At 39.3% G+C, this 24,678-nt stretch overlaps 1 protein-coding gene across 1 annotated transcript in view; it reads right to left on the reverse strand.

Moving 5' to 3' along the window:
* clybl (citrate lyase beta like) overlaps positions 1-24,417 on the reverse strand; it is a 67,292-nt gene extending 42,875 nt beyond the window's left edge. Inside the window, exon 1 of the mRNA XM_026912346.3 lies at positions 24,296-24,417. Within this exon, the coding sequence (XP_026768147.1) occupies positions 24,296-24,339 (44 nt within the window). The 5' untranslated portion in view covers positions 24,340-24,417. The remainder of the gene's footprint in view (positions 1-24,295) is intronic.
* Positions 24,418-24,678: the final 261 nt, after the last annotated feature.

The following is a 24,678-nucleotide window of genomic DNA, read 5'->3' on the forward strand; positions in this document are numbered from 1 at the left end:
CACACGCACACGCACACAAAGACACACACAAATGCTTGTGTGAGGGCAGTAATTAAAAGCCAACCTTCTCTTTGCTATGATCTCTAACAGGCTTTGGTCTTGCCTGTTAAAAGGAACATTTGGAGCAAAACATAAAAAGGTACCAGCAGCACTTATTATTTCATTCCTAAATTCACTCTCAGTAAAAAAAAAAAAAAAAAAAAAAAAGTATACAACTGACATCATGGCACGGGATTAAAAAATGTGTAGACCAGTAGGTTAACAGATAGAGACATGATCTACTGAAAAATAAAGCTTCATACCCTTACGTACAACATCTAGAAAGAAAAAAAAAAAATGGAACAATTTTGTCTGAACCACTTGCGGATTTGGATTGTGGGAATTAAGACCCAAAAGCTGAAGGTTTTCTCCCAGTAACTCTGAGGTAGCAGACCTTAATAACTAACATCCATCACCAGCGCATTTGACCCAGGGCAATATAGTGAGCTGTGGTGAGGTAAGTACAGGATGAAGCACAGCAGCGCAGGACGCGCCACATAGAGCGAACACATGTGTCAGACACCCAGTGTAGCGCAGTGTGTAGGCTAATCATTCCAACATGCAGCCACTGCATTCAATAGCATGCATTCCTCCTGCCACTGCTGTATACACGCGTTCAGTCACAAAGAGGGCTTATAGCATCAGAAACATTTCCTTTTTTGTGTTTGCAGAGTTATTATTCATGCTGATTTTTTTATTTATTTTTAAAAATCACACGTTTGGCAGAACCATATCTTTTTTCCATGTAGATCTCAAAGGTAAATGCTGTGCTCCTGCTAATTGTGGATACATGAATAAAGTGAATAGTTCCTCTACAGTTAATTAACAACCAGCCTCTCACGCAATTTGAAATAAAAATTCAAAATCAATCCAGAAAAAAGATACACAGAAACAGAGAAAAACAGAGAGAAACATAGCGAGCAAGAGAGAGAGGGAGAATATGAGGTGGGGAGGGCAGCTTGTTTGTTTGCTTGCCTCTGGCTAATAAACGGAGTACAGTGCCAAGTGGATGCAAATAGCAGGACGAATGCCTAGAGACAGTGAACTGCAAACTTCACAGTATCTGCAGAAATGGAGCATAAATCTAGCAGCCCTGGGTCAGCGCTTAAACAAGCTCAGCCGAAGGAGAAATGCCCATATCCAAACATTTCTTTAAAACAAACTGTGAACAGATTAACTAAAGCTAACAATACAGGCTATGACAGCTGAACTGAGTGCAGTGCTCAGCACCATTTCACTGATGACCGGAGATTACAAACCATACAGGGAATTAAAAAAAAAATTAAATTAAATAAAATTAAATTAAGCATGCAGAAAACAGGAATAAGATTGCTTTCAGCTGTTCTGGAAAATCTTTTTAAAAAGTGTTTAACCAGTTAGCATTCATATGATCTTAACTAAATGAGTGATTTTCCCAGTAGGGACTCTCCTCTGTCTCTCCTCTGAAGTGACAGTTTTGTAAGCCATACCACATTATACATAGTGGGCTGTGACCATCAGATTATAGACGGCTATAAATATCTTACATGTTAGAATAAAATCCAAAGTATGTCTGTGGCTTAAATGATATTAGCTAAAATTTAACCTCAGCACAAACTGGAATAATGCTAACTAACCCATCAGCCATATATTATTTCCATTTGTAAGTATACTATAGGTTAAAGCTGAATACTTTTGTTATTTGACTTTTGTATATTTGGCAGATGTCCTACAAAACTATAATTAATAGGGATGCAGCAATATTATTTTTTTCAGCCTGAGCTTGAGAACATTTTTTGGTACTCATTGATACTGATATAAATCCTGATAGTGAAATGAGTATTATTAAGCAATAAGGGATGTCATGGAACATTTTATTTAGCTCTGTTTATATCGGTTGCTGCTATGTGCTGCTAGCAATGAACTCATGCTGAGTTTTATGTTTAACATGTTATGGTGTTTAAACGGTATATTTAATAGAAAGCCTGAGACCACACAGAGCAAAATCAGCAATCATGGTCATTAAAAATGAGATCAAGGTGTTGTGAATTGCACCTTGACTCACGAGCAATGTGTAGACCCTGGTGAGTGTGTCTCAGTATGCCTCAGTCAAAGAACTAAAGTGGTCTCCCTCTCACATGTAACAGTTTCTCTGCACACTCACTTCACTGCTCCATGTACAAAAATCTCTTTATGTGCGTGACATTCATGGCCTTTTTAATGACCACACTTGCTGATATTGTTCTGCATGTTCAGGTCATAAGACGTTTTATCAGGTTACTTGTATCATAGGAAGATGCAGTGTCATCTCCTCTTGATATTTTTGCAGAGCACAGCTTACATTCTGTTTTGCTTTGATCATTAGTCACAAAATATGTCCAGATGACTGTCATGTAATGTGTATGTAGCAGGACAGCATACACTAAACTTGCCTGAGATAGTATTACATGGAATCAGATGTACAAGTACATGCAAGGTATCAGACTGATACCTGAGAGCAGTATCTGCTGTATGTAGATGCATCCCTAGTAATTAATAAACAGTTTAGTGGACTGTAGTAAAGGAGCAACTTCTTTAACCTAGATAAAGTTGCAGTTGCTTAATTGTGGTAGCGTTCTTTAACAAAAGAACTAAATCAGCTAGGTTTTTGTTAAATTCTTTCTTTTGTTTAAGAAGATCTGCTTATTGATTTTGCATTATTTCAATAGCACAAGCATACATACATATATGTATGCTTGTGCTATTGAAATAATGCAAAATCAATAAGCAGATCTTCTATACAGTGTATACTTCTATACCCCTCCCCCCCTTTTTTATACCCTACCCCATAGCCCAGACATGAGAAGAATACGAGAGATTGTTGTCACATGCAGAGAGTAATCAGTACTTAAGTAATCATATTCTTGCTCAAAAGTAATTGGACAAACTAATAATCAAATATTAGGATTATTTTTGATATTTGGTGAGATTTTATCACTCTTTCTTGCAAAAACATTCTAGAGCCAACAAATTGTAAGGGCATGTCCTGTGCACAGCCTGCTTCAGGTCACCCTACAGATTTTTAGTCAGATTAAAAAACATTGATCTTATTTTGGTGAAGCTGTTGCTTTGTTGATTTGGATGTATGCTTTGTGTCATTGTCATACTGAAAGGTGAAATTCCTTTTCATCTTCAGCTTACTAGCAGACACCTGAATGTTTAGCACTAAAGTATGGTATTTGTTGCTATTCATGATTCCCTACACCTTGATAAAAGCCTCAGGTCTGGCTGAAGAAAAGCAGCCCTAAAGCATGATGCTGCCACCACCGTGCTTCACCTTGGGCATGGTGTTCTTTAGGTGATTTGCCTTTTTTGCCCTAAACATGCCTTTCGGAATTATGGAATTATTATACCTTTTGGAATTGATCTCATCAGACCATAACACATTTTGCCACATGGTCCGGGGTGATTTAGTTGGGCTTGGATGTTTTTTATGAGAAAGGGCTTCTGTCTAGCCACCCGACCCCGTAGCCCAGACATGTGAAGAATACGAGAGATTGTTGTGACATGCAGAGAGTAATCAGTACTTGTCAGATATTCCTGCAGCTCCTTTAATGTTGCTGTAGGTCTCTTGGCAGCCTCCCTGGTAAGTTTTTTGTCTTGTCCTTTGGGAAATTTTGGAGGGACGTCCTGTTCTTGGTACTATCACTGTAGTGATCCATTTTCTCCACTTGTTGATGATGGCCTTCATGGTGTTCCATGGTACATCTAATGTTTTGTAAATTCTTTTGTACTCCTCTCCTGATCAATTCCTTTCAACAGTGAGACCCTGTATATCAGTGGTTACAAACCCTCTTCCTTGAGATCTACCTTCCTGAAAGTTTCATCTCCAACCAAAATTGAACACATCTGTTTTAGGAGAAAAACTTCTCAATGCAATGATTAAATGGTCAGGTGGGCACGACTATGGATGGAGCTAAAGTCTTCAGGAAGGTAGAAGAGGGTTGGTGACCACTGCTGTACATGCTTTGTAAGCTCTTTGCGGACCATGGCTTCAGCAGTCAGATGACACCAAGATGATGTCAAGAAAATCCTACAGAAACAGCTGGTCTTTATTTGGGCTTAATCAGAATAATTTCACTAATGACAGCAACATAAGACTGAATGTCATTGGTTCATTCTGAACACAGCCACAGCCACATCCCCAATTATAAAAGGGTGTGCACACGTATGCAACCTAGTTTTGTAACTTTTTTATTTTCCTATTTTTCCCTAAAATGTTTCTGATTGTTTATCACTTAATTTTTTAAATATTGTAATTTCACATTGAGGGTGGAAAAAGTTCTGACATGATTTATCTTGGTTTCGTATATACACATACACACATATTATATATATATACATATATCACACCAAGGTTTTTAATCACAAACTTTTTGTCCCAAAAGGCTCCATACACAGGGGACTATGTGTGCCAGCACCATGTCAGTTGTGCCTTCATCAATGGATGTTCATGGACGTCCGCTTCTCGGTCTTACCAGAGTTAGATACAAAGATTGCTAAATTGCAGTATAGCAAAGAAGTGTTTAGAGCTGGCCAGCTGAATTCAATGAATTTTCATATGGCCCATCGCTTAGCTAAACAAGCATAGGAGGACATGTGGAAAGTTCAGAGGTGGAGGAACAGGGTGGCTAAAGCGTTGAATAGGCTTGCAGGGCAAGTGCCACCCAACATCCCACTTCCTTCCCCTTTCCAGCCATTCAACATGTCTATCACCTCCTAGTCTGTGAAAACATGGAAAATCCACGCCAACACCACACAGAACAACCAGAAATTGCTGTGCCATTCTCAGGAACCAGTAAAGGAACTGGTGTGATGTTCAAACAAGAGCATAAAGCCCAGTACCTTTGCATTAGTTAACTGAGTGGGAGTGGGTGTCCTTTCAGCTCATTGCCTTTCATAGCACAGACTCTGTGTGCAGAAAGAGACCGGAATCACCACTTGCAAAGCAGCGGAAATCATTAGGCCATGTCGAGTAAGATATTTCAAAGGTCTTCCTGTGCTGATAGGACGCTGCGCGCTAATGATGGAAACTTCTTTTGGAGGTGCTCGGGTCAGGCAGATGGCACGGGGTTGCCGTAGCTAGAAAAAAATTTACAACCCCTAACCTGTCCCTGGTGTCTGTTGATAACTTATCTGTGTGCTCACTGAGCTTTTAACTGTTTTACAAAAAATACTGCTGCAAATCACAGCTTAAGTTTACACTTCTTTTGTAGACTGTGTCTCATCAGTGACATGAGCAGCTTCTTTCCAGTGAGGGACTCTAATGAAGACTGTCTGCTCCTGCTTAGCCCAACTTAGAAGAGGAGCAGGGAAATGTTTTCAATTTAGATGGGTGTGAGGCTCTCCAAGTCCTAGGCTTCAAGGCTTCCTTCCTCAGATCAGGAGGAATGCCATGTCTGGCTTTATGCACTGCTATAAGAGTACAATAAAGAGAGGAAGAAAAGAGGGGAGGTGATGGGAGGAAAGGCTACTTTTATAAGCTTTTACTTTTGTGTGGCCCCACATTCTCCTAATCCAAGAGAGGCATATAAGCCTGGAGATCAAAAGGGGAAAAAGTGAGATGACTAAAAAGGGTTAGAGAGAGATTACACCACTTACAGAATTTATGCACTCTGAAATTGGTTAAATAAAAATGAAAGAGTCTGTAATGCCCTGCTTGAGAAAACTAAGTAGAAAGTAATGCCAAAGCATGCTTCGGTCTTGCTGGAATCTTGGTATGAAGCATAATGTTTCTACCAACGCCCCTACCACTGCACGTGTTTCAGTGTGCACATGCAGACGTGGTAAATTAAAGGAAAAGCATGTTGTTGTCGTCATCTTTTCCAGGATGACAATGTCCCCATCCACAGTGCACAAGGACCCACTGAATGGTTTGATGAGTATGAAAAATCATAAGCTATGGCCTCTGCAGTCATCAGATCTCAACCCTGTTGAACACCTATTGGAGGTTTCACTTGTTCTCTCAATGTGCATCTGGGTTTCCTCCAGGTTCTCCAGTTTCCTCCCACCTCCCAAAAAACATGCCAGTAGGTGGACTGGCCACAGTAAATTTGTCCCTAGGTGTGAACGAGTGTTTGCATGGTCATCTTCCTTAATACACCAACTGATGGAATATCTTTTGGAAGAATTGTGTTCATCGCTCCAGAGATTCGTAGAAGGTGTGTTGAATCTGTTCTGGAATCTCGTGGTGGCCCAACACTTTTACGACGTCACTTTACATTGGCAGATACACTACTTTACACTTTACATTTCCTTTAATTTGTCAACCATCTGTATATTGCAACATGTTTTAAATACTGACCACACGTTTATAGAAAGACCACCAAGAACAGTGAAACAGCAAACTGAAAGGCAAGCTCAGCACAGCCTGTGTCAAGCAGGCAGTGGTTAAATCTCTAGAACAAGAACTCCCTTCCCCAACTATGGCTGTATCCTGTATTTTCCAATTATCACCTTTTAAATGCCAGCTGGGTGCATTCCAAACCATCGGGGGGCAATTCCATTTGCACTGCTCTGAGACAAAGTCATGCTCAAGTACTTTCATGGTAAAGTTCATTACAACTAGAGAGAGACCCCATCACTGTTTTCATTATTTAGGGGAACAGGTCAGCTCAGCTTTCTGAACCCAGGCCTGCATTGTTGATGCCACTGGCTGCACTTTTTCAGGAACTCACACAAAATTGGATGCCATAGCAGTGACATAATATTAAGTGCACAAAAACTTTTTTAAATCTTTTGTTAAAAAACTCTATGTAGTAGTTGAATTGGCATTATCACTGACTCAAATTAATTACGTTCTGATTGCGAGAAGTTTTCCTACAGTGCCCAATTTATTATATTCATTCATATTCTGGGCAATCAAAAGTCTGGCACGTTTTTTTTTTTTTTTTTTTGTCTCTTTTTTGGTGAGCATTTTGAAAAGCAGCATTATATGCTGAGACTCCATTTGTGGTGCTGACTTTGAAAATGAGGCCCAGGCAGCCCAGGGTCTTTTTCTCTGGTTCGTCTGCTATCTAGTGAAACTCAGCGTTTGATTCCTCTCCCCTCCCATGCTGCCTCTGTACTGCATATAGGAGCATTTAGCTGTGAATTCATTTTCATGTTTAGAAATACCCTGCTGTGTCGCGATTCAGCTGCTGCATAATAAAAAAATCGGCAACACTACATATGGTCTGATTGGCCTTGTGGGTATTTTCACAGCGCTGTGGCTACGGCGGGGTGTACGCTTCCAAAAGCGGGAAAAAAAAAAAAAAAAAAAGAGAGGAGGGTGGGATATGAGAGAAAGAAAAAGAAAAAAAGTCAATGGGGACACAAAGACAGCAACACGACAAGTCTATGGCAACATAATGCTACATCAAACACAGTGCCACAAGACACAATGTTAAAAAACATACCAACAAGAGCCATGATGGCAATCTCTTCCTCAAGAGAGAGAAATATCTAAATAATGAGATTGTTGTATGAATGAAATTGGAAGGGGGAGACTGGTGAAAGGAGAAATAAAAAGCGCTGTCAATAAAGGTCATGCCTCCTGATCTAGTCAGTGTGTGTGTGTGTGTGTGTGTGTGTGTGTGTGTGTGTGTGTGTGTATGTTTGGTGGTGGATGTTGAAGAAGGGCCTCGGGGACATGCACCTACCTCCACACCAGCAGCCTCTTAATGTGCTGTGTCTAATGCGCCTATTTAGGGTTTGGGGTGCAAGAGCGAAGAGACTCAGTTTTTTTTTTTTTTCTCACTTTTTTTTGGGGGGGGGGAGTGTTGGGTGGTTGGGGCTTGGAGCAGAAAGCGTGGCTATCACCTATCTCAACAGCTGGGGCCCAGAAGGGTAAACAAAAGCCGCCAGGAAGCAGCGCATGGCTGCAGCTGGGCCTAAAAGGCATGGTGATGTGTGTGTCAGTGGGCAGCCTACTACAGCCAGACTACCAGTGGAGCGCCTTCCATGTCTGTGCCTCAGATGAACCATCCACAACAAAACAACACAGCCCAGTCGAAAAATATGAAATTGAGCTCCTAAATGGGAGCAAATACTCAGCATATCATCAAAACAAATGAAATGAGCCATGGGCTTCCAAATACAGCGGAAGGGTGAAATGAGGATTTTTTTTTTTCAGTAGACAGCGTAGCGTAAAGAGCGAATTCCAAAAAAGACATCACACGGGGAAAAGAAAAAAAAAAAGGTTTTGTGCCTTTTCATATTTTGTGTCCAGTTGCCTTAATTTGCAATCTAGTGATGGATCCATTGTCGAATGGCCGGATCAAAGCCGTGCCAAATGGACAGACTGGGGTTTGGGGTTTGCAGTGGAAGAGACAGAATGGGCCCTCAAAAGGCTCTGCCTCCAAATGATTTGGTCCCATTCCTGTGCTGTCACTTTCAAATGACCTGGCTTATGACTCGCTCAACTTCATAATTACAGTCCTTTATGCTGACTGCATTAAAAATAGGCACTTCCTGAACCTGTTTGCTGGACTGCAGTGGAAGGTTAAACATTTTAGAGGCCTTTTTGGCAAAACAAACCATTCCTTTCTTGCCCTTTCAAATAGCATAAAGTACAGAAAACAGCCTCTGGCAATTTCAGGAGCCAACCTTCTCCAATTCAGCTGTGCTGCACAATAAGGGGAAGTGTCATAAAATCCTTTCAGTTCAATTGCAAGGTATGAACAAAATAAACCATGTCACCAAAATATAGCTATTTTAGCTGACACAGTAGATTTTGTAGGCCCACTGATAAGCTGGGATTTATCCCTGGCTAAATGAATGAATCAATGACTGAATGAATAAAACAAAAGTGCTAAAATCATTCACTTTGTATTCTCATAAATGCAGAAATAATAAAAAAAAAAGGCTTCATTAGCTCAGCTGTTTGTTGGCCCATACGCTATTTGCTGATAATTGGTTTACAAGTAAATGATTTAAAAGGGATATTTGATCTAAATACCACTTCCCCAGGTGAAATGGCTTTGTGGAAATGATTGAAATATGCTTTTAAACAAGCAGGTCAGTGTTTACATGCAATTATTCACAAATAATATGGAAGCTCTAGGGTTCCTAGATCTAGTAATAGAGCTCAATTTTGCAAGGGTTCTCCCATTAGCAGTTCATACTATTCATTGTCATTCATGATATCTTCACCTAGGAGCCACACAGTCTTCTGAGCACTTCAGCATCTCTTTCATTCCTACTGCCCCTTGGCTATTTGCACTCTCAGGAATCTGGCCATGGATGGTATCTGGCACTGCTGGGATGTTTCCAGTGGTCATGCTAAGCTCTGTTATAACTTCTAGCTGCATTTCAGAACAGGGCAAGGTGGCTTCTCCAGAGCCTTCAGGCTACAGCATATGTGGATTGACATACTAATTGTTGTCAATGTACAAGACAACTTTACTTTTCCACAAATTTGCTGCAGTGATTTGTAACCAACAATCAAATTCAATGTTATTCATGCAATTGACATGCATGTAAAGTTATACATGTGTATATATATATATATATATATATATATATATATATATACACACAATGCTGAGTTTCCTCCTTGAGATGCTTTTCCAGGCATTTACTGCAGCTGCCTTCAGTTTCATCTTCATTAAGTGAAAAGCATGCTCAGTTGGGTTGAAGTTATGAGACTTTTAAGAACATTTAATTTCTTTGCATTTAAGAACATTTAATTTCTTTGCATAAAAGTAACCCCCTTGGGTTCCTTTTATGGTACGTTTTGGGTCATTATCCATCTGTACTGTGAAGCGCCGTCTTATCAGTTTTGCAGCATTTGACTGAATGTGAGCAGAGAGTATAAATCTATACACTTCGGAAGTAGCAGGATGAATGCTATCAGCAGTCACATCATCAATAAACTCCAGTGTCCCAGTTCCATTGGCAGCCATACATGCCCATGCCATAACACTGCCTCAACATGTTTGACAGATGATGGTACGCTTTAGATCATCCTTCCTTTCCTTCTCCATACTCTTCTCTTCCCATCATTCTGGTACAAGTTAATCTTGCATCAGAACTGGCCAGGCTTTTTTTTTTTTTTAATAAGCAAAGACTAAACTGACCTTTCTTTTCTTGTGTGCTACTAGTGGTTTGCATTTTGAGGTAAACTGTATTTACATTTATGAAGGCATCTCTTGATTGTAGAGCTGATTGTAGACAATGATACCTCTACCTCCTCCAGAGTATTCTTGACTTGGCTAGATGTTGTGAAGGGGTTTTTCTTCAATAAGGAAAGAATTCTTGTTTCATTTTATTATGGAACTTAATACTCCAGGACAACAGTTGCTAGCATAATACTGTCTACCAAATGGCATAAACGTATAACGTAGGTTATGAGAGGAATTTTTATTGTATCTTAATGTGTAACTGTCAGTACAGGGTGTCTTGGGTGTCATTATGGCCTACAGATTGGCAGATACTTAGAAAGTCATGTCACACTTATAGTACATCAGGTCTCTTTTATGCTCAAGCAAGAAGTCAAATGTATTCTAGCCATCCTAAAAATGTTTGGCATATTATTTGCTCAAAGGACCATAAAATTAAGAAAATAAACATTATGGTTTCATAGTTTAAAAAAAAAAAGATAAAAGCAAAAAAAAAAAAAATAAAAAGCAGGTTATATTGTCATACTTTTAAAGCTTCAAACCTACAGCTTTGATTAGGTTTACGTAAAATTAGTAGCTACACCATTAAAACTATAGAATAATTTATTGAGAGAGGATAGGCATATCTATGAGCAAAAAAAATAAATAAATAAATAAATAAACACCTGACTAAACCTAATGAGTTTTGAATCTAAATGTAGACTCATCGTTGAAGCATTTTCCAGAGAATTAATTTCCACTACCTTCATTTTTATGCAATCTCACAAATTTAGTGACTTTCATCAGGAGTTGTTTATGAAAACTCAGCTCATGATAAGAAAACTGAGCAATGTTGCCAAGTGCCGCTGTCCTGTTCCCAAGCTATGTCACAGAGCGGTCAGCAAGGATATTAAGGGAACCCGTGTAAGAGGCACTTCTCAGCTCAGGGTCAGGACCTGGCTAGAGACTCTGTCACTACAGCAACACAGCACTCTCAGCACCTTCCCAACACACTAATGATCTCGTGATTACAAGTGACTCAAATACTGTGCCTCAATGTTAACACACTGAGGTAAACTGACCTCTTTCGTAATGTAAAAAAAATGAAACCAAGATAAACCATTTCAGAGCTTTTTCCACTCTCAATGTGAAATTACAGTGTATAAAAATTAAGAGAAAAACAATCAGAAACATTTTAGGAAAAATACAAAAGTTACAATAACCTGGTTGCATACGTGTGCACACCCTTTTAATGATGTGGCTGTGTTCGGAATGAACCAATCACATTCAATCTCATGTTCAAAAGTAATTATCATGCAGCTGTCATCAATGAAATTATTCTGATTAACCCCAAACAAAAATCAGCTGTAGGATTTACTTGACATCTCACTGGTTTCTTCTGACTGCTGAAGCCATGGTCTGCAAAGAGCTTACAAAGCCTGTATGGTATCTCACTTGTTGAAAGATATCGACCAAGAGAGGGGTATAAAAGAATTTCCGAAACATTAGATGTACCATGGAACACCATGAAAGCCATCATAAACAAGTGGAGAAAATGGATCCCCACAGTGAGTTTACCAAGAACAGGACGTCCCTCTAAAATTTATAAAAGGACAAGACAAAAAATTACCAGGGAGGCTGCCAAGAGACCTACAGCAACATTAAAGGAGCTGCAGGAATATCTGACAAGTACCGATTACTCTCTGCATGTGACAACAATCTCTCGTATTCTGCACATGTCTGGGCTACAGGGTAGGGTGACTAGATGGCTCACAGAAAACGTCCAAGGCGAACTAAATAACCCTAAACCATGTGGCAAAATGTGTTATGATCTAATGAGACCAATCCCAAAAGGTATGTTTGGCGCAAAAAAAGCACATCACCAAAAGAACACTATACCCACGGTGCAGCACGGTGGTGGCAGCATCATGCTTTAGGGCTGCTTTTCTTCAGCCAGAACTGGGGCTTTTATCAAGGTGGAGGGAATCATGAATAGCTACAAATACCAGTCAATTTTAAAAAGTGCTAAACCTTCAGGTATCTGCTAGTAAGCTGAAGATGAAAAGGAATTTCACCTTTCAGCATGACAATGACCCAAAGCATACATCCAAATCAACAAAGGAATGGCTTAACCAAAAGTAGATCAATGTTTTTGAGTGGCCTAGCCAGAGCCCAGACCTGAATCTCACTAAAAATCTGTGGGGTGACCTGAAGCGGGCTGTGCACAGGAGATGCCCTTACAATTCAATGGATCTAGAATGTCTTTGCAAGAAAGAGTGGGGAAATATTGCTAAGTCTAGACTCTTACCCAATAAGACCGAGTGCTGTAATAAAATCAAAAGGTGCTTCAACAAAGTATTAGTTTAAGGGTGTGCACACTTACGCAACTTGTGTTTTTCACGTAATTTTTATACGCTGTAATTTCACATTGAGGGTGGAAAAAGTTCTGAGATGATTTAGCTTAGTGTCACAAAAAGCTGCCATTTTAACAGGGTTGTGTAGACTTTTTATATCCACTGTATAAATTTTATTTCAATAGAAAAGATTGTAAAGTAGCTGGTGATAGTGAACTTACAAAACCAGGCAACAGTACAAATAAAAATACAAAAAACCCAAACTGTTTTAGGTTGACCAGTTTAAACTGGTTGAATGGATGAATGGATGAATGGTCTTTTTTAAACTGTGTATAGTATTAAGTCTTCTCAGGGCAATTGGTTCTGCACTGCTCATTCTCTCAACCAGTTTAGCCTCTATGTTCTCTTTAGGGGCGTAACACAATGACACTATCTGTATCTGTTTAGTGTTCCAAATATGAGCATGGCCTAAACTAAAAGGTTGTTTTTTTTTTGTTTTTTTTTCCCACCCTATCACTATGCCCCCAGAAACACTGGGGGGAAAAAAGCCAGAAGTAGAAAGACCAGCACTGACAGCACGGCCTATGAATTCTTGCTGTAAGGATGACTGAATGCACATTGTGCATTCATGTTAATTTCTGTTTGTCCTGCTTTGCTTGCATCCACATGAAAGTAAAAACCTTCTGCTCATGTGACTTTTTTGTTGTGTTGTGAGGGTTCCCAGTCCTGATGCACACCTCTAGTCAACCAGATGTCCTTTCTGCCAAACCAAGCCCCCGAAAAAGCATGAATAGTGCACCTCCTATTGATATCTATATTTGTTTCTGTTTAGAACACATTATGTGTTCATTCTGATTAATGTATTTGTATTTAGTTGCATCCTTGACATTCATATAGCAAGAGTACAACTTCATTTCTTACACGTAGACTACCTGGCATTGTGTACAGTAAATAAGCACTTAAACCCAGGGTCTTTTTCTTTTTCTTTGGTTAGAGCTTGGTAGTGGGGAAAAAAGACTCTGTGGTAAGGAAAACCGGCCATTAGTTTTATTTTGAATGTAGAAGCTACTGCGTCTTAAAACTCTCTCTTTTCACTGAGGTTCTTGCGGTGCTTGTGTTTGTGAGCTGCTCTCAACCAATGCGACTGGGGGAAAAAAAAAAAGCTAAATGTTGCCCTGCTGATGACCTTAAAGATGATAGAGGATATGAGGCAGAGAGAATTAGAAAGAAAATGAAAAAATTCTGTTTTATTTCCTGATCTCTGATAGAATGCATGTAGATGCCTCTATTTGATCTTGTTTTCCCACACAAGATGAAGAGAGAGATAAGGGGAAGTACAGATGAAACTAAGAGTTTCAATACACTTTGAAACTAAGAGTTTCAAAACAACTTTTCTGTTCTTTCACACCATCTTCTTTTGACACTGTATCAAAGTTATTACACCCAGCATAGCCATAACCATTTCATGAAATAATTTAAGTAGCTTTTAGAGGCTTTAAGCACAGACCAGGTTGCTATCGTGGTCATTGTAGATATTCCTGACTAAAAATTCCTAAAGAATGGTGCATTTTTCATCAAAAATATTACATTCTCATGGAGATGTATAAGAATTAAGGTTAGGAATAGGGGCTTTGTACATTTTGTACATTTGTACATTTCCTTTGGAACTCATTCATATGCAACTACATTCTCCTTCAAAAGTATTGGAATGGCCAGGTTGATTCTTTTGTTTTTGCTATACACTAAAGACATCAAAAGATGAATATGAGACGATAGATTAGAATTTCAGCTTTCATTTCCTGATATTTACATCTAGATGTGTTAAACAACTTGGGTGGCCAACCACTCAAATTTTTTAAGTGAGCAAAAAATAACACTTAATAATGGCTGCAATAACTGCATCAAGGTGATGACCCACTGGCATTTCCAAACTGTTGCATTTTTCTTTTGTGATGCTTTTCCAGGCTTGTACAGCAGCATCTTTCAATCTGGCCTTGTTTTTTCTGCTGCTTATGAGTTATATCATCAATAAAGATTAGTGGGCCCATTACAGAAGCTGTCATGCAAGCCCAAGCCATGACACTACCTCCACCATACTTGACCGATGAGCTCATGTGTTTTGGATCATGAGCAGATCCTTTCTTTCTCCACGCGTTGGGGTTTTCATCACTTTGGTAGAGGTTAATCTTGGTTCGACAACTTTTGTGGCTTATCTCTGTATTTCTTTGTGAATTCCAATCTGGCCTTCTGACTCATACTGCTGAGGAGTGGTTTGCATCTCGTGGTATGGCCTTTGTATTTCTGTGCTCAAAGTCTTCTTTGAAAGGTGGATTGTGATACATTCACCACTGCCCTGTGGAGGTTGTTGGTGATGTCACTGACTGTTCTAACACATTTACATGTAAATATCAGGAAATGAAAGCATAAATTCTGATTTATCATCTCATAGTCATCTTTTGATCAAATGTCTTCAGTGCATAGCCGAAACAAAAGAATTGGCCTTGCTGTTCTAATACGTTCAGAGTGGCCTGAACATTGCTCCTGTCTGTTCAAATTTGTCCAAATATTTTCATCAGATCAGCTTTAAAGGTGCTGACTGACTTTGCTCAGCCTACTTCTCAGTATGCAAATTACGCAGAAATTTTGAAAAATCAGAGGAATTCACCTTTAAGTCATTAAGGAAAATAAGATTAGGAGAACTGGAACACAAGAGTAATTAGCCATTGATTGGCATTGGAGAAAAGAACCTGTTAAGGGAGAGGATGGTTTAACAAAGCTGTGAGCTTTGATGAGAGTCCTGCCCTTAACCGCATCCGATGAGTAAGGCTATCCACCCCCACATTTACAGCTGACCTGCTCTTTTCCTGTAAATAAGTGACGTGTCTTTAATGGTGCCCAGACCCGGCCATGGGAAAAGGTTTCCAGCCTCATCAGTCGTTCCTCGTAACAAAAGCGCCACATTTCATTGCACCTCCACGAACAAAGGAGTTTGGCTCGGTTTCAATACGGAAATAAATTGAAGAGAATGGTAGCCTCGGGGACGCTCGCCTCACAAGTGACCCTTAAACCTAGGGTAAACCTTGTGGCGTCAAAACAAAGATTAGCTCCTCCTTTTACACTCTAGAAAAGTGCAGACAGCTTTTGACAGTTGTTTTCGGTTTGGAGGGAAAAAGTGGCTGTCATAAAGCAGGGCCTAGGAAACAGGATAAGCACTCGAGCCAAAGCTATAAAATGCTCACTGGGAACTTGAAAGCCACGCAAGCAAAGTTGAGGACTGCCATCTGGAAACAATAAACAAACAAAAACTAACCAAACAAACATTATGTGTAGGGGAAAATAAAGAACCTAAAGCCCTCACTGTAACCACCTTGTGGGATGACTAATGTGGAAAGACACGTGCACCATTATGATGAGCGATTTGGATACACACACACACCTGTCCTGGAGGTAAATGATTGTGTGTGTGTGTGTGTGTAAGATTCTGTGATGTGAGTGTGTAGAAGGATCACAGCCTGGTTCTAATGAGCTGCAGCACTACTCAGTGACATGACCAGGGGCCCATCACACACCCCATTAAGGGGACAAAGCAAACAGTCCTGCTCGCCTGCTTGGCTTCCACCTCAAATGGCTGCATCCAGTCACCGCACACGTGCATGAATACAAAACACGCTTATCGACAGGACATCATGAGGTGTGGTCATCACGAGTTAGCCATTCTGAGGCCATCCGCGTAGAACGTAAGAGAGACACTGGGCCTTGTTAATATTCAGGAAAATATCCGATGCTAATTTATCTCTGGTGAGCTTGAACACTGAAAAAAGTTATACTACAACGCAACAAGGTTCCATATAGTCAGCCTACTAGAAAGAAGTTAAACAAGATTTCAAAGTCACCATAAACCGAAAACAAGTCATAAAACAATGTAACTGGTTATCAACATGTGTGAACTAAGCACATCGGGTTTGGCAAAGGCTCTTAACACAGATCAAGTTTCTAGAAATTAAGCAATTACAATGGTCTAAAAAGGCGCAGGCTTAATTTTCTGTCAGTGGTTTAACAAAATATCCCATAAAGTGTTTTACTCACTTAAAATAAAACAATAAATGCATGCCTGAAATATAAAATTTAGACTGTGCTTAAATCATAAAATGCTTCAGAAAAAGAAAAAAGCCTTTAAAGACCAGCAAATAAGAGTTTATAAAATTAACATTAAATCACTTATTCACTTATTATTAAATCCAAAATACTCCCGTTGTTCCAGGAGCCGTGGTTTCAGCTTCAGCTTCACCCGATGTTCAGTAGGTGCAACGTTTCACCCCAGCATGAACATTACAAATCATTTATAGAGTTTGCAAGTGGTGTTTTAAAAGTCTAACACACTCCAAAACCGCTAGCACGTATCAGGTGCCCAATCAGAAATATTTAAAATTGTCGATATTGAAGCCAAATGCAGAGTTTAAGAAGGTGCTTGGAAAGTGGTGATGGGCAGCTCCTTCTATTGTTCATGGTCGAGTGCAGTTTCCCCCTCCCCTTGAAATGCTCATTTCCAAAACTAATGAGAACCGGTGAAACGTCCTCACCGGGACATCAGTGAGTGGGACCCAACCTCAGGGCTCCACTCTCTCCATTTACATGTGCGGCACCACGGGAAATCTGCTCCCACTATTATTACTCGACTTATTGCTTCTGTTCTTTACATATTTAATTTTTTTATGCAGTCATAAAGGAGGAATATCATTCGATTGCACATTGTGATGCGAGTCCTAATTGTACTGTAAGTCCTATTTACTCTAGTATTTTATTTAGACAATGGTTATTATTTGGTTTAGGCTAAAACTGCAATAGAATAATTTTTCCTGGAACACACATAGTCAATATTTCATAATATTTCATTTTAAAGGAAATAAGGATCTGTGGTGATTTTTTATTTATTTTTTTTTTGCAGGGGGGATTTATGACTAACTGAAAAATTCGAAAGCATAACTCCACTTTAATGACTGTTTTTTACTTTAAAATATATAACCTTTTAATGAACATTTACACAGTCTGTTTCTGAGCGTGTGGTGGAAAGTAAGTAATCCAACACCTCTAAAATATGGAGCAGACATAAAACTACTTAAGCCATTTGAGAAAGTAAATTATACTACATAAACTTGCTGTTAAAAACTGAATGCTTTAATTTCCTTGAATGTAAATATGCAAATCAAGCTGCTGTGCCACTCAGATCAGCAGAACATTGTGCACACTGACCCCAAGAGGATACAGGGTGAATTACTACCACCGAAAACCTGGGTGAACTGCTCCAAGAGCCAGCAGTGCAATGAATGCAGGAGACAGGTAACGCTCCTAGGGGCTTCACCGAGAGTCACATCATAGTCTGCATGATGGCTTTCTATATGGTTCACCAATCTTAGTCCAACGTAATAAATAGACTGCAGCCCAATTAAGACTAATAGAGAAAGATTCATTTCTCTACGTCCATTTCTCGGAATCAGCCTGCTCACTCAGCTTTAGTTACTCAAGCATAAATAAATCAACCCCTTTGTATGACAGTAAAAATCCTGTTAAGGACTATGGATATAATAACAATTTGTCACTCTCTATGCTGTCAATGAATAAACTTTCTTTTGAGCTTATACTCTTTAAATTTAACATTATTTGGCTGTACGTGAACTTGCTTCTCAGTCAACTGATTGACTGATGGACTGACCAACTCAATTTTTTTTTTTTATATTTGCATACACAAAAGGTGGAGAGTAGGGCTAGACAATAAGCCATTTGTTAATCTTCACAATATTGTTTTTTTTTTTTTCCAGCTGCTCTAGTAAACCGTAGCATTTATTATGACTGATCTCAGAGGTTCCAGCAAATTGTCTTCGTGTTCGTTTTAGCGAAGCATGGCATTGGTGGTAACCCAAAAAAAAGAAAGAAAAAAAAAAACCACATTTAACCATGAGACATCACAGGTTTATCGGTTTGTTTTTAATATTCTACAAGACATACTGCAATTGCAACAGGCAGCAATATAATCACATTATGGTACATTTTTTCAAGTCGATAACAGTCCAATCAAAGAAATGTGCTATAGTAAATGTTTGGATGCACCGTAATCACTGGCATGCAATATGTCAATATAACCAGATAGCAAAGAGCGATAAAAGACTATTATTAGCTAAAGCTGCAATAATTACAACATATGTAATATTTTGAAACTATATGAAACTGCTCTCACATTAATCACTTAATTATTGGTAAGGCTATATGGATAATAATGGAATAATAATAATAATAATAATAATAATAATAATAATAATATCATTGTTATTGTTATTATTATTATTATTATCCATAATAATATTGATACTGACATGTTCAACTTTGCCCTGAATGACAGCTTGCCTCAAGTATTAAAATAAGAACACCACTCTGCTCAGTTGGGGTCGTCTCTCTTTCAGTGTCATTAATTAATCATTAGAATTTGCAGAAACGTTAAGGACAATCATTAATAAAACTGTGACCATCCTTGATTGTCAAGACGGTTACATTTAATCAAACGTGAGTGCAGTCCAACAAAACCACCTCGTATTCCCCGTCACCTTCTAATCCCTATACTGTTTATTTAATTTGGGTTCAATGCTCGGTGGAACTCAGAGGCCCTGCTTTGGTCAAAGGTCTGGTTTTTGAACAAGATTCTCTTGTGGCATTGTTCACACATTCCTAGCAGACCATGTTTATACAGATGCAATTCTGAGGCCTATCCGAGGTGCCGCTCTCTGGCCGAGATCCTGTGTTGATCAAAGTGTTTAATGCAAGAGAAGAGGCACTTGTTTGGGTCAGTGTTTTTGTCTGTGGGGACCCAGAGCACAAATGCCCATCTGCTGGCCGTATGGATCCTCCTAGCATCCTCCAGGACAAGAGTGCTCCGGCCTGCCACCCCTCCACTTTCAGTTTACTCAGCTGGCCCCCAATCCTGTTACCAAGTCTTTGTTTTCCTCCAGCAACATGTGTTGGGTTAATGCTCTGTAACAAATTTCAAAGGCTAGCTTTGAAGGGTCAACAACAGGTAATAGACCAATTTATTGATGTACAGGTCTGAAAGGAGTGCCAGAAAGAAATTTTTTTTTTTTTTTTTTTTTTTTTGGAAAGAATAGTGTTGACCTTGCACTCAGTAACGTTTTCTGTAGTAATAAACCAAAGACAAGTACACCAATCCCTCCACTGAATAATATTTAACACACTCTAGAATTGGAGAAATTAGTAGTGTGTTTATTTTGTACTAAAGACACCTTTCACTTGACTTACTTCTTCTACAGCTGCACTGTTACAGTAGTGCTTTATATATATATATATATATATATATATATATATATATATATATATATATATTTGACCATTCAAGTGCAAGGATCCAAATCAAGCCATTTTCTGCTATTCTAACTGCACTAACCCTTAACATAATGTTTGCTTAATTTGGGCCTAAGTTGCTTTCTCCTCTAAATGGATTAGGGCCACACACACCTCTGCTGTGGTCACCAGCACCCATCAATGTGGAAATGATTTGTCAACACATGACTATTTGCTCAGGACTCAATTGTTTTTCTATGGGATTCCAAACGCAACATCTGCAGTATGAGTGGAACAGCAAAGTTTTAAGTACTTAAAATTTTTGCTCCAGCTTTGGTTGGAAAATTTCATACATGTCCCACATATTTCAAACATATAAACTGCCATTTTTGTTATTATTATTCTGTTCATAATGAAGCTTGCAGCCACATACCGAGTGTGGCCTGGTTTTGTTCAGAGTTTTACTTATTCAAAATGAAAAAATGTTCATTATTGGCGTTAATAGTGCTTGGCATGTGGTACTTTGAAACACTGTACAGCCTACAAAACTCCTGTTTATGATGCAGTGTCGGTCTGCAGGCAGCATAAAACAGATTATGGCTTATCCAGATATACCCCTAACAGAAGGGTGCATAAGAATCTATTAAATTTCACTTACCCCCTGAATAGTTTGTAAACTGAGGCTACTCGAAAATCCACCTTTGATTTATGCCTAATGCCTTTCCAAAATTGCTTCCTATTTCCCTTTGCACAGTTGCTTTTAATTGCAGAAGTTATAGTAGCACATTACATTTCAAGGTTTTATAACCTGTGCTATTAAGCCTTGGCAGGCCTCAAAAGAGGAAGCTGCCCATTAACTTATAGGGTCTAGGCCTTGGCAGTGTAATTGAAAAGCTCTAGGCCACTTTCATCACTTGTCGACTTCACAGCACCAGTCAATGTTTCCTTTCGGATGCTGCGGCATCTTTGACAAGTGGGTGTTGGTGACATAACACAGCGTGCTGCCATGCCAGTGGCGACTTGTTTTACATAAACCATGCACACTTACATTGCCTGGAACAGAGTGCAGCCCGAGCACTTAGCCTGGTGTGCAACCTCAACTCTTAATTTACTTTACCTCACAGTATCTGCAGGGAAACACAGAGCCACTAGACACATACACTGATAAGCTTTTTTTTTTATTGAAAAACTAAATGTTTGTTAATTAGTTCACATGTGCTCCCTCAGAAAGAGTAAATGGTTTCATCGTCCAGAAATGAAACGAGAAATGGGGAACCGGTGGCTTTAATTAATAGAGCTAAACACATCCTCATGGCAGCGCCTGAGAGAACCTCAGGCACTAAAACTGTCACTGTATGCACCTTGTGCTCACACGCAAGCTGCAAATATGACGATGCCTGGCATGACAGTCACGTCACACACTGTAGATGAGCTGTGCCATCAGAACAGCGCCTCTGGAAATTCATCTGCCTTGAATTTAAGCCACCTGGCACCATGTTCCGATGACCAATATGGACAGATTACTAGGACCTCAAAATATGCCTTCTTTGTAATTGACATTTAAACTGTTTGAAGTTCCTCGTTAAAGTCTCTGAAGATGAATCACGTGCAGATGTAGCCTCCCATCCCAACAAAGTACTTAGCCAGTACAGTACTGGCTAATTGAGGTAGGACATTTTAACCGGTTCATTGCTGACCCAAAACAACAAGCCTGAACCCTAACCCCCCCCCACCCCCCCCTCCCCCCCCAATCCCCCTCCCTCATCCCCCTCCCTCGCTCCCTTTCTCCGGTTCTCCAAATGTTTCTTTTAATTCATCTATTTTGTGTCAAAGCAACTGCCGCAAAAAAAAAAATAAAATAAATAAAAATTCTTGGGAACACAGAGAGGGGAAATGGGGTCAAACACTGCCAAAATGAATGTGGCTTTGTCAAAATTTCTAACAGATTCATGATGCAAGTAGTTTAGATTTATTTAAAAAAAAAAAAAAAAATTTTAACATGAGAAAGAGTAGGCTACCAAATCTTAAATTAAATTTCACAGTATTAAGATATGTTCCCTTGCCCATTCCCTGCCTCCTAATTTGATACTGCTGGATGTAAGATTTTGGAATTTCACCCTCCCCGGCAGAAAACTGCTATTTCAAGCTACTTGAAGAAGAACATTTCATATCGAGGGATGCACTATGCCCCAATACATGGATGTAGCCCAAGTATTTGCACCTGCAAGGATACAATTATCTGCTTACATTTCTGCAGTATTATAACAGCGTTATGGGAATAAAAACATTATGTGCATATGGATGTGACAGTCACAGTCACTGATTACGAGGTGAAAGAGCAAAACATCTCTCAGCACGTTACTGTGTAGGCTCGTGTCTATCTGCATAGGAGGTGGCTCAGTGCATCTCAGACATTGACAGATGTGAACTAAACCGTTAACTCTATCTAAAATACAGTGCAGAGAACAACGGTATCACCTGCCACCTCTGGTCACTTTCAATGTGTGTATTTTTTTTTTCTCATCTGCGTTCTCTGTGTATTTTATTATCTGTATTTGTATTATCATGTCAGCTGAAGGACAGAGCAATAAAAATTAATAATAATGCATAGTATAAAAAGTCTTCATAATCCAAGTAAGAAACTGGCAAGACATTGCATGACAACTGAGCCTTGCTTCAGCATGGCTTGTGGAAAATCTTATATAGTCTGACACATTTCTACCACTGAGGAACGATTTTTAAACATGTATTCCATACATTTTCAATTCACGTTATCGGGCTTTTCAACACAATAATGTGGCAGCATTAGAGCTGTTTTTTTTTTTTTTTTTTTTTTAAACCATATTACATACTGTATTCTGGACATAGTTCACAAATTTTAGGTTTTGCCTATACTGCAAACAATGAAATCAAAACATCTACTCTTAAATAACTCTTTTAATAGTGTGTCTACATTGCAAACCCCTTACTCTGGCTGGGTACTATACTGACATACACAAAGTCTGAGAAAAAAATTATTCAAGTGTTCTTTGTATGGTTAATCACGAGGAGCAAACGGACATTGATCCAATGTCAATGTCATTAATCCAATGTCAGTTTTGGGTGGCTATGTTGGCCCCACTGATACAACATTGTAGGAGCAATGGAGCACTTTTCATAACAAACCTTCCAACATTGGCAATGTGGATTTAAAGGTGGCTGAAAATCTGTCGGCCCTGGTGGCCCAATGTTGGCCCATTAGACTAAATCATTTTGGGCCAACTTTGGCACCCAGTGTTGACTCAACAGAATGGCTAACGTTGGCAAGATGCATTTAAAAGTGGCTGAAAGTCTGTTAGCCCAACAGAGAAAATGGCAGATGTTGGCCCAATGCTAGCCCATCAGTTTGCTAGCTTTCTACTTGAAACATTTTCTAGAAGGAAGCCTCTGTGTTGTAGCATGGGACACAGAACATTTAAGGATTCCCCAAAAGGACGAAACAAAGAAACTACTCGGGTGTTAAGTGGAACAGTCGTACATGTCGACATTTAGAGGCTCAAACAGTCCAGGTCTGAGTTACAAAAGCAGCCCAATGGCCATTTATTACCAGCCTTAAAAAAATGCTCAACAAGAGCCCAGTGGTCAAATTTCCACTTTCCCTAAACAGTCATATATAAAGAATAGCTTTGAGAATGAAGAGACTATTTCACTGGCACAAATATATTAGTACAGTAGAGCTAAGGTTAAACCAGGTGTAAAAGGGGCACGTGCATGACAAGAGACCTCGCGTGACCACTAGCGCGTGCTGAGAAATTTAAAGGCGTTTCCATGGCAATGTATTTTTGTGATCATTTTTGTCAGTTCTTATATTATTTAGGGAACTGACTTGTTTTTTTTATTTGAATGTGAATGCATTTTAATATACGAGTATGATTAATTAAATGTTTAAAAAAAAATGCCCAGGAAATTCCTCATACTACAAAAAATAGATAAATAAAAAAATTAAAAAATAAAAATCCACAGCACCAGTTCAAAAGTATCCGGTAAAAAGTGGATCTGGTAACACTGCAGACTGCATTCACCTGATACCTACCTACCTCTACCTCTCTCTCTCTCTCTCTCTCTCTCTCACACACACACACACACACACACAGAGAGGTGCTGCAGCTGCTCGGGCTGACTGAACACACGGCAGCGAATAACTCCAAACTGCTTGAAACTGATTGTGCCTTTAAGCTGTTTGCACATTTGTTTGCTTATGAGAGAAATAATTTTCAATCACACAAACACTCATACATGAGTCTCAATGTCATGTCACAGCTCTGAGCACTTCACCCTGGCTAACAGGAATGCTAACTTACTGTTTCTGTGAGCTTTCTAACCTCTCTTTTGCGTCTGTCGGAAAAGGGAAAAGATATAAAACAAACACAAACAGGTGTCATGGAGAACGAGTAATAACTAGCGAGGTATTGTAGCACTTACTGAGTGGACTCCCTCCTGTAAACCCGAACTATGCGGAGCGCCATGTTTCCACCGTCATCTCAAAACACATCCCTATTGGCTGGCGGCCGCGCCTCTTTGTGCGTGAGAAGCCTTGTGATTGGTTGAAGCAGGATGGGCGTGACGAGTGGCCCTTGGGTGGTAATTTAAAGTTGTATCACAGGCAGCCTATTTGGAATAATACCACTAATGATAATAATTATGCACAATTTCTGGTGGTTATTTTTTAAAACATTAAAAAAAATGTTTCACGCAGTTGTCCTGTCGTCTGTGTCAGTGTGTCAAGCCTTCCCCTTTTTTTTCTGAAACCTACTTAGTCATCACAGCTACATTTCCATAAATATCCATTGCATGATGATGCTCGT

This window comes from Pangasianodon hypophthalmus, chromosome 5 (genome assembly GCF_027358585.1).
Source record: "Pangasianodon hypophthalmus isolate fPanHyp1 chromosome 5, fPanHyp1.pri, whole genome shotgun sequence".
NCBI lineage: Eukaryota > Metazoa > Chordata > Actinopteri > Siluriformes > Pangasiidae > Pangasianodon > Pangasianodon hypophthalmus.